This window comes from Balaenoptera acutorostrata, chromosome 1, assembly GCF_949987535.1.
Source record: "Balaenoptera acutorostrata chromosome 1, mBalAcu1.1, whole genome shotgun sequence".
Taxonomy (NCBI): Eukaryota; Metazoa; Chordata; class Mammalia; order Artiodactyla; family Balaenopteridae; genus Balaenoptera; species Balaenoptera acutorostrata.
In genome coordinates this window covers 87,930,933-87,945,784 of record NC_080064.1, presented here as the reverse complement: position 1 = coordinate 87,945,784, position 14,852 = coordinate 87,930,933, and the positions used below count along the sequence as shown (strand labels likewise).

The 14,852-nt window shown below is 38.0% G+C and overlaps 1 protein-coding gene across 2 annotated transcripts in view; it reads left to right on the top strand.

The window, feature by feature from the left end:
* Nucleotides 1-14,852, top strand: part of PLPPR5 (phospholipid phosphatase related 5) — a 127,630-nt gene that overhangs the window by 91,204 nt on the left and 21,574 nt on the right. For both annotated transcript variants that reach the window (XM_007169544.2, XM_007169543.2), the window contains exon 4: nucleotides 7,008-7,184. In XM_007169544.2, coding sequence (XP_007169606.2) covers nucleotides 7,008-7,184 — 177 coding nt within the window. The remainder of the gene's footprint in view (nucleotides 1-7,007; nucleotides 7,185-14,852) is intronic.

Here is a 14,852-nt window from a genome sequence, read left to right as displayed (position 1 = left end):
TAATGGTTACATTAATTAGCTTGATTATGGTGATCACTTCACAATGTACACATATATAAAAATAGCAAGTTGTATACCTTAAGTATATCAATTTTTTAAATTTGTCAATTATACCTCAATAAAACTGGAAAAAGACAAAGAGAGATGGGCCAGTACCAATTAGAAAAGGAAGACAATGTTTGGCTTCAATAGTCAAATCTCTCTTTGTCAAAAGAGAACAGGAATGTCTAAATTCCAAAGCTACCTTTACATACCAAAAGCAAAATTTGAAGATCTATGTATTTTATTACAAAGTAATAATAAAGAGTACACAGGATATAATATAAACAGGATGGTACCGCCAACATATAGGAGGGGAAGGTGGCAGACTTTCTCCCTCCCTCGTTCTGTTCCTCTTCAGTGCAGGATGGATGCCCATGATGAAGTTTAGGTCAGTTAGGGGAAAAAAAGTAGCTGCATGCGCTATACAATCTAGGTTTAGTACATAAAATTTATGGCTTCAATATACCACCATTTATTATGCTTCCCCAACACAGCCCTGAAAGGTCTGAATTATGTGTACACAAATCTGGTACAAAGTCCATGGTCTTTCTACCATTGCATTACCTCTCATCACAATTCTATTACATACCCTATCAAATACATTTACATTGCAATTTGGCAAATTTATGATCATGGATAAGTATGGATATAATAATAAGACTTTCAGGACACTGCACACCTGGCCTAATAAATGAACACTCCAAATTTTGTTCAATGTCTCTGTAGCAATTTGCAAATAAGTCTCCAGTGGAGTGCCATGGAATTCTACCCTGGACGCTGCCTTGTTATTGGTGATCTGTATGGTGCTAAGAAGAAGCTGAGAGAAAGAGGACTAATTTGATAGATGTCAACCTCAAAGGTCAAAAGGGTTTTAGCAAGGTGGAATGCTATTTTGAAAACAATTAAGAAATTTGATTTTTTAAAAATAATCCCAGGAATCCAAGATAAGAAGAACTTGGTGGGGCATCAGTCCATGTGAGGATGGAAACAAACAATATGACCAGTAGTAATGCTATGTGGTGATTAAAAAAACAAAACCCAAGAAACCTATTGCTTCTTAGGATATATGAAGCAAAGTAGTCAAAACCTGGGAATCAGTTTAAAGAATCCATCCTAACCTGATTATGAATTGTAGATTCATGAGTAAGACTATAGGGTGCAATCCGAATAAACCCACACATTATGGTCAATTAATCTATGACAAAGAAGGCAAGAATATACAATGGAGGAAAGACAGTCTCTTCAATAAGTAGTGCTGGGAAAACTGGACGGCTACCATTCTCTAACACCATATACAAAAATAAACTCAAAATGGATTAAAGACCTAGATGTAAGACTGGGTACTATAAAACTCCTAGAGGAAAACATAGGCAGAACACTCTTTGCCATAAATCACAGCAATATTTTTTTGGAGCGGTCTCCTAGAGTGATGGAAATAAAAACTAAAATAAACAAATGGGACCTAATTAAACTTAAAAGCTTTTGCACAGCAAAGGAAACCATAAACAAAATGAAAAGACAGCCTAAGGAATGGGAGAAAATATTTACAAATGATGCTACAGACAAGGGATTAATTTCCAAAATATGCAAACAGCTCATACAGCTTAATATCAAAAAAAAAAACAACCCAATCATTTTATACATAAGGAGTTCAAGGCTTAGATAGGTTGAATAACTTGTTTAAGTAAGTGACAGAGCCAGGACTCAGACCCAGATCTCATTGGTTCCAGAGCAGGTAATCTAATCACTATGCCACAGTTATCCCTTATGGATCATTTTTACAAATTCCAGTCCATTCATTCATTCACGCATGAAGCAGATATTGATTGATTATCATAGTTTTCTTTTGACACCATGACAAAATACCACAAACTTAGGGACTTAAAACAACCCAAGGTTATTATCCTAGAGTTCCATAGATCTGAAGTCCAGCATGGTCTCACTGGGCTAAAATCAAGGTTTCAGCCTGGCTGCATCCCTTCAAGAGGCTCTAGGGAGAATTCATTCCCTGCCTTTTCCAGCTCCCAGAGGCTATCTGAATTCCTTGGTTGGTTGCTCCCTTTCTCCATCGTCAAAGACGGCAGCATAGCATCTTCAGATCTCTTTCTGACTACAGCTAGGGAAGGTTATCCACTTTTAAAGACTCATGTGATTTGGTGACATATTCACAAGTTCCTAGGATTAGAGCTTTGGCATTGTTAGGTGGCCGATATTTTTTCTATCACAGGTGCCTACCCTGTACCAGGTTTTGATCCAGGCAATATGAGATAGACAAGGAAGAGAAAGACAATAGCAAGTAAACACATGCATATGCAAGACAATTTCTGATAGCGTTGTGTATTTTCTGACAATAAAAGAGTTCAAAAATTCACTTTTCCCCAAGCATGCCATTCATGCATTCATTAATTCAACATTTTTGAATACCTACTACATAAAAGGAGTTCTATGCATTTCAGGTAGAATGGTGAATGGACAGAGGCTTTATTCTAATGGAGTATTCTCATGGAGGCAACAGATATACATACACAGAAATGGGGAACATGATTTTAAATAGTGACAAATGCTATGAAGAAAATCCTCCATACCCTTTCTCTTGTGCCTTTGCATTTTTCATTTATTCGTTCTTTTATTTAGTAAGTCTAGTAAGTCTTTTGAGTGCTTACTGTGTTTCAGGCAAAGTGCTAACTAAGCTCAGGGCTTACACTCCAGATTTGGCTTCTGTGTCCTCACTGTAGTGAAGGGAACAACTCAAATTAGTATAAACCACACATTGTGGTAAGTGTTCTGGGAGAGGACAGTGCAGGTGCTTGGGGAGCGCATAGCAGGGTTACGGATGCTCTCCCTGGGTCTAGGACACCTTTTCCCCCCATTTCCCCTTTGCCGGGAGCTCGTACTCATTTTTATTTTTGTTTCATAGTAGTATTGTTTTAAAATTGTACAGTGCTTTCTCATTTACCCAAGAGATAGATTAATATTCTCACAAGTGAGTCCATTCACTTTACTACATGGGCATTGAGATTATATTTAGTAAAAGCAAACAAGTAAGTAAAACCCCTTTATATGTGTGTCAATTACTGTATATATTGTATAAGCAAGGAAAAAAATGTGTAGAAGAATATACACCTCGCTGTTAGCAGGTAGCAAATGACTGGTTTTAACTTTCTGCATCTTGGGGCTAATAGATATTCATGGGATTGATGAATAAGAACTGCCTAATAATGGCTAAATGGCTTGGCCTATAAGGTAGTGAGCATTCACTGACCCTTGAGGACTGAGCAGATACCATCCTGCTCAGATTATACACCCTTCTGTTTGTGTTTTATTTTAGCTACATTTTGACATCTGGTTAACCTAGATGGTTTCATAAGTGAATTAAAAACCAAGAGAGCATAAATAATCAATTCCTGTCCTGTGTCCAACTTGCTTAATAGATTCTCATGCTATAATTTCCTCTTCTGCAAATTAGGTATAATAGACCTTCTGTAAGGATAACACAATTAGACTGGTTAAAAGGCATTTACAATCATAAAGTACCAAAAAGTTCCCTAGTACATATAAGTGCAAACTCAAATTTTTCTTTTGTGACATCCATGTCAACTGATTATGCTACAGAAAAATCTGTGCATTATAAAGCACTACAGTGATCCACTTTAAAGTTGAAATTATTTGAAGAAATGTCATCCTTCTCCCATAACGCTTAAAATTCAATTTTCTTCTATTCTGGTTCTGGACATTAAGTGGGGATCTGGTGGGGGAAGAGCCAAATCCCAGGCTATTCCTAATATAGAAGCCTTTTCATGAGTTTGCATAGTGGCCAGACTGTGTCTTGGGACCCTTTATAAACATGCTTAAGTCATAGAGCATCTTAGGAATGAACTCAAATTCAAGAGACACTTCAGAGGATTGTAGCCCAAGGTCACAGATTACTACAGGCCTACACAACTTGGATAAGTTAGGGCTGAGCTCTATCTGTGATGGCCTCTGGGGTTGAAGGAGAAGGCAAATGTTTTCCAAAGCCATACAGATTCTGTAGGAGATTTCCCACACAAACCACATATATACTACTTCCTACTTCTTCCTAATAGTATAGATGTAGCCTCACTGCTATGTACTATGGTGGCCTTCTTTCCCCTATTTTTAATTTCATTTCTCTTGCATTCACTGATACTTAGCTTATGTCCATTTTCTCTAGGCAAGAAATCAATCAAGAAAGAAACGAAGGTTAAAGGCACCAAAGTGCTTTACCCCTACTTCCCACTGACATCTCTCCTTCTCAAAAGTGCCACCCCCAATAGCTAAGTTGTATATTCTTCATAGTAAGCTTTGTCTTGAGTCAATTTTTTCATCTATAAAATGAAGGTAATGATGATATCTTACTAATATGGTTATTTTGAGGATTTAATAAGTAAAGTAAAATGCTTAGAACATTGCCTTGAACAGCCATCGCTCATTAAATCATAGCTATAATAATTATTAGCGATATTAATACTATTCAGTTATCATTTCACATTCATTTATTTTAATAAGATATGATGTCTTTAGCGTTCTGACAGATGTGAAGAAATGCAAACGTAAGAAGTCAGTAGTCAGCCGCATAGCTGTGTTACAGAAAATCCCACAAGCAGCTCAAATTTCACTCCCTGTTTATATGCACGAGTCAAATAAGGAATTACTTTATTAGGTGCGTCACTGGACACCTGAAGTGGTGTGATATTCTTGCCTTGTTACTCATGTGGGCAAAACTCTTTAATATATTCTCTCAGAATGGCAAAAGCACCATTTTCTCTTTCTCATCTCCTCCTATTTCCCTCTCGTGTATACTTATTCTTCTTAACTGAGATTATTTAGCTCTTTCAAGCACAGGCTTAGAATACACAGACATAGCTCTGAAGGTCATAGGCCCAAAATGGAGATAATCCAGATTTTTTTTTTCCTAGAGTATCAGGACCAGGGATAGATTGCAAAGAGCTAGAACTTGGCTAGGTAGAGGCCTTGTATCACATGAACTGTTTAAATATTCATACAGTGTGTACTGGCAGCTAACAGGGCTGCAAACTTGCCCAGAAAAAAAAAAGAGAGAAGATAATTACTGAATTTCATAGCATTCTAAAATGGCTGCCATGAACTAAAAGCATAAGTGCTGATTTTGGTTTAATCTCTTAGGCAAATGTATTTTTTATTCAACTGAGGACAATAGGCAAGTGGTTATATGCATTTCTAAGTATTTTTCTGATTATATTATCAGTATCAGATTCTGACATTAATATCATAAAAACTGATTGTACTGTCAAAGCCATCTCTTTTTTTTTTTAACGAACATTGCCCTTTATTTTTTATTTTTTTTAATTTTTTATTTCATTTATTTATTTATTTTTGTCTGTGTTGTGTCTCTGTTACTGCAAGTGGTCTTTCTCTAGTTGTGGCAAGCGGGGGCTACTCTTTGTTGCGGTGCACGGGCTTCTCATTGCGGTGGCTTCTCTTGTTGCAGAGCACAAGCTCTAGGCGCATGGGCTTCAGTAGTTGTGGCACGTGGGCTCAGCAGTTGTGGCTCGCGGGCTCTAGAGCGCAGGATCAGTAGTTGTGGCGCACGGGCTTAGTTGCTCCGCGGCATGTGGGATCTTCCTGGGCCAGGGCTTGAACCCGTGTCCCCTGCATTGGCAAGCGGATTCTTAACCACTGCGCCACTGGGGAAGCCCCAAAGCCATCTCTTTAACAATTACTTTACTAGTGACTTGAAATAATAACTGACACATTTCCTTCACAGTCAACAGATTCACTTATATAGGAACACATGGTTTAAGTTATGAGCAATTGAGCTATAGAATGAATCAGATTGGGGGAAAGACTGGGTTTTTTGAGCATGGTGGCTCACAACTTGAAGACATTTCATTCTGTGCCGTCAGCTGACACTTAACTGTTTTTCATTAGCATATGTGAAGATGCCAAAAATGTAGGTGTTTACTAATTGTTTTGTTTTGGCTTTAGCTGACACATTTCCCCCATCAGAGTTAAATTTTTTTTGTTGTCCTAATGCTGGTTGATAAAATTTGGTTAAAACAAAGTAATTTCACAATTTCAGGTAACAGCATAAAAGCAAACCTTGGCACTGTATTGAACTCTAAATTCTTTTTTCAAAGTAGTATCTGTTTAGTGGAAATCCACTCCATTTTGTTTTTTATAGCTATACTCACAAGTTCTGATTTTTATAAAGTGTGCATCCTCTCCCTATGGTATACAAAAATGTAAACATTAAAAACATTCATTCATCAGTTTTCCCCTTCTAATAGTATTGATGTAAAATGTAAATTCAGGGCTTCCCTGGTGGCACAGTGGTTGAGAATCCGCCTGCCAATGCAGGGGACATGGGTTCGAGCCCTGGTCTGGGAAGATCCCACATGCCGCGGAGCAACTGGGCCTGTGAGCCACAACTGCTGAGCCTGTGCATCTGGAGCCTGTGCTCCACAACAAGAGAGGCCGTGATAGTGAGAGGCCCGTGCACCGCGATGAAGAGTGGCCCCCGCTCGCCACAACTGGAGAAAGCCCTCACACAGAAATGAAGACCCAACACAACCAAAAATAATAAATAAAAATAAATAAATTAAAAAAAAAAAAGAAATAAAGCTTCTAAAAAAATAAAATAAAATGTAAATTCAGATGAAACAAGAATAAGTACATTAAAAGTTAAAAAAAAGTCACTTGGAATGTCTGCACTCAGTATCTTAGATAATTACTATTACATAAGAATTGGCCATTAGTCAATATAAGGTAAGTAAAATTAACTAATCACTACTTTTAAACTCTACTTTTAAGAAACTTCTTTCAAAAAATTCATAAACTTCAGTTAATTATTTGAACTATATAGGCATATCTATGTCAATAAATATATATGTGTACAGACACATATATGAGGTGTATATCAAGGAAATACGTTCATGGAAAGTCATGTTTTTCATTTACTATTTCAGATGTACATTACCAACACAATCAAAGCCAAAGGAACAAGACTTGCTAAGCCCGTTCTATGCCTGGGCTTAATGTGTTTGGCCTTTCTTACTGGGCTCAACAGAGTAGCAGAATATCGAAATCATTGGTCCGATGTGATAGCAGGCTTTCTGGTTGGAATATCTATAGCAGTATTTCTGGTAAGTACAAATTTCTTTAAATATAATTTGTTTCTTAATTAACGTGTATAACCACCTATTAGAAAATACAGGTGTGAATCACTGGGTTTAGTTGTCAAAAGGTGGTATAGCAAATAGAAATATATATGTTTTAAGTCATTCGTTTCTTCCTGCTCCCTCGTTTATTCTGCCTAAGGTCAGGTTTTGGGGTGAAGAAAACGCATTGGGTTGGCCAAAATGTTCGTTCGGGTTTTTCATAACATCTTACAGGAAACCTGAACGAACTTTTTGGCCAACCCAATATATTCTACATTTAAAGGTGAACAAAATATTTTCATGTAAAATGGAACGGGGCTAAAAAACACTTATGCCTCCCCAGATGGTTTTTAAAACTGGGTTGTTTGAATATTTTAAAAGTTTCCTCATGGCACTTTGCATCCTGGAGTATGTAGACCATCTCAAAGTGCCCTGGTGCCTCGGCGCAGTACTCTCAGTGAGCTGCCAAGTCTCAGCACCTGATAATAGGTGAACCTCACTTGTGACTAAAAACCCAGGGATAGTTTCCAAGACAACGTCACGCAAATCAGATTTTGCCAAGGAGTGAAGAGCATACGTAGTGACTTCTGATGAAGTCATCTCTACTCTTATGATAAAATCCCCTTGGAATATTTCTATAGGTTTTAGTTGTTGGAAAATATACTTCAGTCTGGCTGTAGAATTAATCAATCCATTATAAGTATGGATATTTTACCCAGATGGAAAAATGTGTAGACTACTATATAAATCGAAACATATTTTTGCATTGACACATTATAAGAAACACTTTATTTTAATTTTAATTACATTTAAATTGTTTCTCCAGAGTAACTTTCCTTCTTCAGCTTATTTTCACTAGTTCATAAGCAGTAAGCAAAAACTTGTATGAACCTTTCTTCTACCAAAGATTTGGGCACTATCTATGTGCCAGGCATTTTAGGAGGTTATTTCTTCTAGAACTTCCTGTGGTAAAGTGGTGACTATCCCCTGATCCCTCTCTAGACCCTGTGCTGCTTTTCTTGCTGATGTCACTCCCTCTGATGTCCAAGGTCCTGGGAGACTTAGGCTCACCCTCCTCTGTTTCCCAGAGATATCCTATAGCCTCAGGAAAACTGGGGCCCACCCATGCTTGGGCCAAAACCTTTCCCTTGCTGTCACTTATCACAATTGAAACAGGTTAACTTTTTATAAAACAAAACAAAACAAAAAGCATCTTACATAAATCCTAAGAAAATAATCATAGGCAGGGCAAAGAGCATACCAGAAGCCAAAGTTTTAAAACACTGCTGTCAGATGTAACTGCGTTTCAGCTCTAGGGCTCCAGAACATCTTTGCTAACATCTCATCAGGCTTCATCTTATCCTCCTGTGGCTGTTACCATCTTCCCTTTACTGCCAGTGAACGTCGTGACACCCTGCGTTGCGAAATCTAGAGCCCTCATGTCTTCCCTGTTGCTTCTTATCTGAGAACCATGTGGTGAATGATGAGTTGGACTACGGATCCCCCTTGGGTTCAAGACCCTCCTACTGCACATATTTAGAACATTCCACAGACCCCTTCAGACATTCCCACGCACCCAGGAAAAGGACCTTATAAAAAGGTCATGTGAAAATGCTTCAGCCACGTAATGACTAAACAAGCTTTTATACGTTCATTCCCAACTGTTTATGAATGTGAGTGCCTACAGGTGCCAGGCAAGGTGTCAAGAACGGGGGCTGCAAGGAGGCTCAGATAAACATGACCTGTCTTCTGTGGGAATCTGTTTCCAGGGTCAGGCAGTAATAGGTTATTCCCTCAAACATTCCCTCCCTCTCTTCCTTCATGAAAAAAACATTTACTGAGACCCTATTCTAGTCCAGGCACTCTGCTTGGTGCTGGGAATAAATACACGAAAAAGATACAATCCAGGTACTCCAGTAGATCGCAGTCAGGTGGGACAGAATGGACACAAAGAGTTCTATAGAGGGTAAATGTAATGGTAGAGATACATATACTCAAGAGATCTACCCTGTTGGGATTAGGGACAAATCAGAAAGAGGAGATAATTTATAAACTTGAGAAGTTCGTAAAGCAGGTAGGTCTAGCCTGGGGCATAAGGAATGAGGGGCAAAGAGCACAGTGCACAGAGGCAGTATGAAATGCTTCATAAAATAAGTATGTATGAAGCCTCTCCTATAGTCTAGGTCCAAGGTGCCACGTGCATCTGAGAGAACATGGAACCCGGAAATGGTACCAGTCATCCAGCACGGGTGACGAGAAAGGGGAATGGAAGAGCACACAGGGGAATTCCCTGAATGGCCTTGTGTGTTATGACAATAACTTAGACCTTTGTTTAAAAACGTAGGTGATTTGGGAGCCTCTGTCAGGGTCCAAGTGAGTTGAAACAGAGAAAAACAGCCTGGTTGAATCTGAATCCCAGCTTCTTTATCTACTCAGTTTGTGCCGTTAAGCAACCCTCAGTTTCTTCCTCTTTAAAGGAGGCTATAAACAGCCTCCTTAAAGGATTATTGTAAGGATTTATAAAGGTTAAACAAAATGGTGTGTATATTCAGTGCATGGCCACATGGGTGACTGAAATAATTTCAGTAAGTGAGAGTTTGTTTCCTGTCAGTCCTTTTACTTCCTGATAAGATTTGTGCTTTGGGGAAAATATGTTTTCTGGAAAATAAAACTCCAGGTGAAGATAGAGGAGACAAGTTATGCAGAACCAGAGAGAGGGGAGGCTATCGGGAGGTATTTGGGAGGTGGAATGTTTTGGAGCTTGATGGAACATTGGAGATGATGAGGGTGAAGCAGGCAGCAATCTATGATGATTATCGGGTTTCTCATTTGGGCAACTAACTAGAATATTTATTTCAAGCAGTGACTACAGCTCTGGCTTACAATATGCTGGGGTGTTTCCAGTGATCCTGCAGTGTGTGCAGATCAGTAAAATGATTCCAAAATAAAATTAACACTAACCTACTCCAAGCCTCTGCGTGTCAGTTGAAGGCATTCACATCCCCCATCACGCACACCTGGTGTCTAGCGTTTGCCTTTGACTCACTCTCCTCCTTCACCCCCACACCCAGTGGTTGATCTAGTTCCAGTTCGTTTCCACTACAGAGTCTTTCTCCCATGTCGTATTTCTGTACTGTTCTGACCATAACCTCTCGATTTTAGAGATCAAAACTTCTTTCCTCTATTATTATATCAATGGGTTCCTAGCTGCCTGCTCACTTCAGACTGTCCTCCAAAGACCTCACATTCTGCTTCATACACATGATACCATAATTCATTGCCAATAACAAAGCAAAACAAACAAACAAACAAAACCCTCTTTCCTGCTGCATTAAATCAGACACTTCCATTGGACTTCTGGGATCCTCCATAATCTGGCTTCACTCTTCCCGGCCAAGTTTATGTTTCCTTTGTTACAGTGGAACTCCTTCACATGGAATCCAGTCAGTTTTCTTCCTCTCTTACACAGATAGGCTCTGTCCGGCCTGTACGTTGCCTCAGCTGGAACACCCACTCCTCTGTATAGTTTAGAGAGCAAAACAGGAGTGCGAGTCAGACAAACCTAGGTTGAATCCTTCTGTTGCCACTTTTGCTGGATGTGTGACATCACAGAAGTCACTTAGCCCCTCATCATCCCTAAAATAGTGAGGCCTCCCCTGAACTGTATTTAAAGTGAATACCCCTCCCCAAGGACTCCTTTTCTCATTTCCTATTCACTTTTCTCCACTGTGTAATCCAACTTTTAATATACCACGTATAATATTTTTGGTTTTGTTTTTTGCTATCAAACCCACTGGAATATAAGCCACTCACAGAGAAGGTGTTTATTTGTTTTCATCACTGTGTATTCTCAGTATTGGGTCTGGTACATAGGAGGTTCTCAGGAAATATTTGATGAATGAATGAATGAACTGTTTTATTTACTTCCCAGAGCTCTTTTGAGGGTTAAGGGAAATCACATATATAATAAAGGCAGTCGAGTGTGTGGTACAGAGAAGGCTCTAGGTATCATGGTCTTCACCTTTGATGACTGTATTCAAATCCTTTATGCACTTGAGATTTTTCTTAGACAAATCCCAGCTTCCCCAGGAAGTGTTCCTGATTACATGGTTCTCCCATTTTTCCTGAATTTCCACTGCACTTGAAGTCAGTCCTGTTAACAATCTATCAAGTAATTACCTTCTGTAGTAAATTTATTATTCTTATCTCATGTGCCTTTTCTTCAAAGTTAGAGAACAAAATCCCCAAGCTTAGGAAAATACAAAGCAAGTACTAGTTGAACAATAGCTGTAGATTGACTAATATTGTTTTATAAAAATGTGTGCCTCAAAGCACTTACAACAAAGATGCATATTAGTGTCCAGCAGAAAAGTTCAAGTTTACTGAGCCAAAGCAAAAGTTTGTCGGGTTGACATATGTAATATCATAATAATAATAATAGGAATTATTTGAATACTCTTTACTATATTAACTCAATTAATCCTCATAACAGCATGTTGAGATGTAGTTATTATTGTCCTCATTTTTCAGATAAGAGAAACAGGTCTCGTTATATTAAGTAACTTGCCTGGGCTCACAAAGTTCGTAAATGAAAGAGCCCAGGATTAAGCCCCAGGCCTGTTTGACCCCAAAGCCCATGCACATAGCCCCATACAACAGAGATGTTTTATTTGCCACAAGGAAGAGGGAAAATGATCACAGATGAATCAGATTAATTTATTATCACTACCGGAAAAAGGAAACAAAAATCTATGTGTAATGGTGACTTAGGAGTGTCATTTTTTGGAAGAGAGGGTAGAATTACACTCACGGAAACCACTAATGTAAAAATAGAATGTTTCAAAAGAAAATCACTTTAAATTATACAGGAACGTTAGAAAATTTGAGAATTTTTAGGCTGGATACATACATGCTCATTCATTAATCTGTTCATTCACGGTGACACTGAGAATACAATAGTGATGAAAAATAAAACCGTATCTGCTACCATGGAGCTGATAACCTTGAAAGAGAATCACATCAACCAAAATACTATTCTAACAGATGTATAATTTCATATAGAGATAGGTGCTTGGCTGAAAAGAATCACAGGTCCTTGCCAACAAGCAAACGAACAAAAACAGCCTGGGGTCAAGGAAGACTAGTAAGGAAGTGGAGGGGAGATGGCGATACCACAGATGAGTAAGATATGGTGCCCAAAGACAGTGGAGATGAGTATTCCAAGCAAAAGGCAGTGAAAGGGAGCAGAAGGTGTTTGGATAACCAAGAAGGAAAGTTGAAAGGTGGGCCAGAGTTTACACTTTGAGAGAAATGAGAAGCCAAGCCACAAAGTGGTTTTAAGAAGGTTGACATGACACAATTTGCATTTTGGAAAGACCATTCTCACTTCTTTGTAGAAAGGGATCAGAGGAAGCCAAGATTGGATTCAGGGAGACTTTAGAAAGCCATGCAGGAATTCAGGCAAGTGGTGGTGATTGCTTAGTCGATGGAGTCGGTGTCGGAGATAGAACAAAGCAGATATAAGAAATCAAAATCTTTAGGAAGGAAATTGAGCAAATTGAGTGACTGGTTGAGTATAGGAGGTGTCCAAGTTGTCAGCCTCGTGCAACTGCATTAGGGGAACAGGAATGTGAGGGGTATTGCCTTTCCCTGAGAGAGTCCAGAAAAAGATCAAGTTTTGGAGTAGGGCCAGGAGATGGGCGCATCTTGGGTTTTATTTTGAACATTTGTTGCATTTTTCATACCTTTGCCAACCAAAGAAATGGAGCTAACTTGCTAATCTATTGCAACCTCTTCACTTTCAAATTGAGAAGACTTGAGACCTAGAGGACTGTTCAAGAACTTACAGACTCAGGATCAAAAAAACAGGTCAATTGCTTTTCTTTGAGTATTTTTCTAATAGGATATCAGTTTCATACTTGTGAACGTTACAAGACTTACTAAATATTTGAATATGATTCTAGGGAAGATTTGGTAATTTCCTTCCTTATGATTTAAATAATAACAGTAATGAAGAGTAATCATTATGCTAATAAATGCTTTAATGAATATCTACTCTGTGTTAGGCAATTAAATATTTCACATGTGAATTCTTAGCTGCTTCAATGGGGTGTTGTCCTGGCCCTCAATTAAGGCAAAGAGATAACTGATAATACCTTTCAAAGAGTTTTCCAAACCTAAATAGCATAAAAAGCAATTATACTAATTTCAGTAGCCCATATTAACTCTAGATGAATCTTTCTTCATCTGATGACTTCCTTTTGTCTATGTACATAGTTATTTTAGCAAATTTTAATTCAGAAGAATCTGTAGCAATGTTTTTCATCTGCCGATTTTCCATTAATTTATAATATTAATGAAAAGGGAAATGTGAGTGTGTGTGTATATATTTCATGAAATGGGTATGAAGCTGCTGTTTGTTATGTTGTTGTTGGCTAAAATTCTTGATTATATTCTTTGTGCTCTTGGCAGTAGTCAGTTGGCAAACTACAGCCCATAGGCAAAATTTGGTCTGCTGCTTATTTTTTCTTAAACTTTTTATTTTATATTGGAGTATAGTTGATTAACAATGTTGTGATAGTTTCAGGTGTACAGCAAAGTGATTCAGTTATACATATGCATGTATCTATTCTTTTTCAAATTCTTTTCCCAATTAGGTTGTTACAGATTATTGAGCAGAGTTCCCTGTGCTATACAGTAGGTCCTTGTTGGTTATCCATTTTAAATATAGCAGTGTGATAAGTTGTATTGGGACACTGATATGCCTATTCCTATATGAATTGCCTCTGGCTGCTTTCACACCAAAATGGCAGAGCTGAGTACTTGCTGCAGAGATTGTATGCCTGCAAAATCAAAAACATATACTCTCTGCCCATTACAGACAAAACACTATCTATTAGTCCTTTGCAGGGTCAACATTTGATAGAAGGATTATCAAGTACCCATCTCTAAGCCTTTGCCATCCCTTACTTTAAACATCTTGATGGCAGTGATGAAGCTGAGGTATCAAATTATCAGGCTTTGATCTATGCTTCTGATCTGTAATTATTCAAGGGAGTGGAAGGATAATAAGTATATAGCAATTTGCAAGGAAATTGTTTTTCTGAGATAAAGTCTCAGAGTATGTGTTATTTTGTAGATTTGAAAATTTTATGTAAAAACTGGAGAGTAACCAAGATCTAATTGGCCTTTGAAAATATTCAGTAATGAGCCCTACTAAAGGAAAGGCTTTCCAATGGAGGATTTGTGAAAAATATACAGTGTAAATTTATATTTGTATATTAAGCATTTATTTTTTTAAATGAATGTTGGGTTATAAAATGCAAGTAAGTTCTATATTTTGGTTTGATAATAGAATATAAAACCCAGAAAAAGAAGGCTCAAGAATAGCTTACCCATTAGTTCAATATAAGCAAATAAGAGCAAATAATTTTCCTGTATTGTTTAAATCACTATTTCTTAAAGTTTGACTCACTTGCATCAGAAGCTTCAGGAATGCCTTTTAAAAGTGGCAACTCCTAGGCCTTATCCTTCATCCGTGAAATCAGAATTTTTAGGAGAGGGCTTAGGAATGTGCATTTTTAGAAGTGTCATTTTATGCACACTAGAATATGAGAACTTCTGGTTTAATTCAAATTCTGTCACTTATGGGAT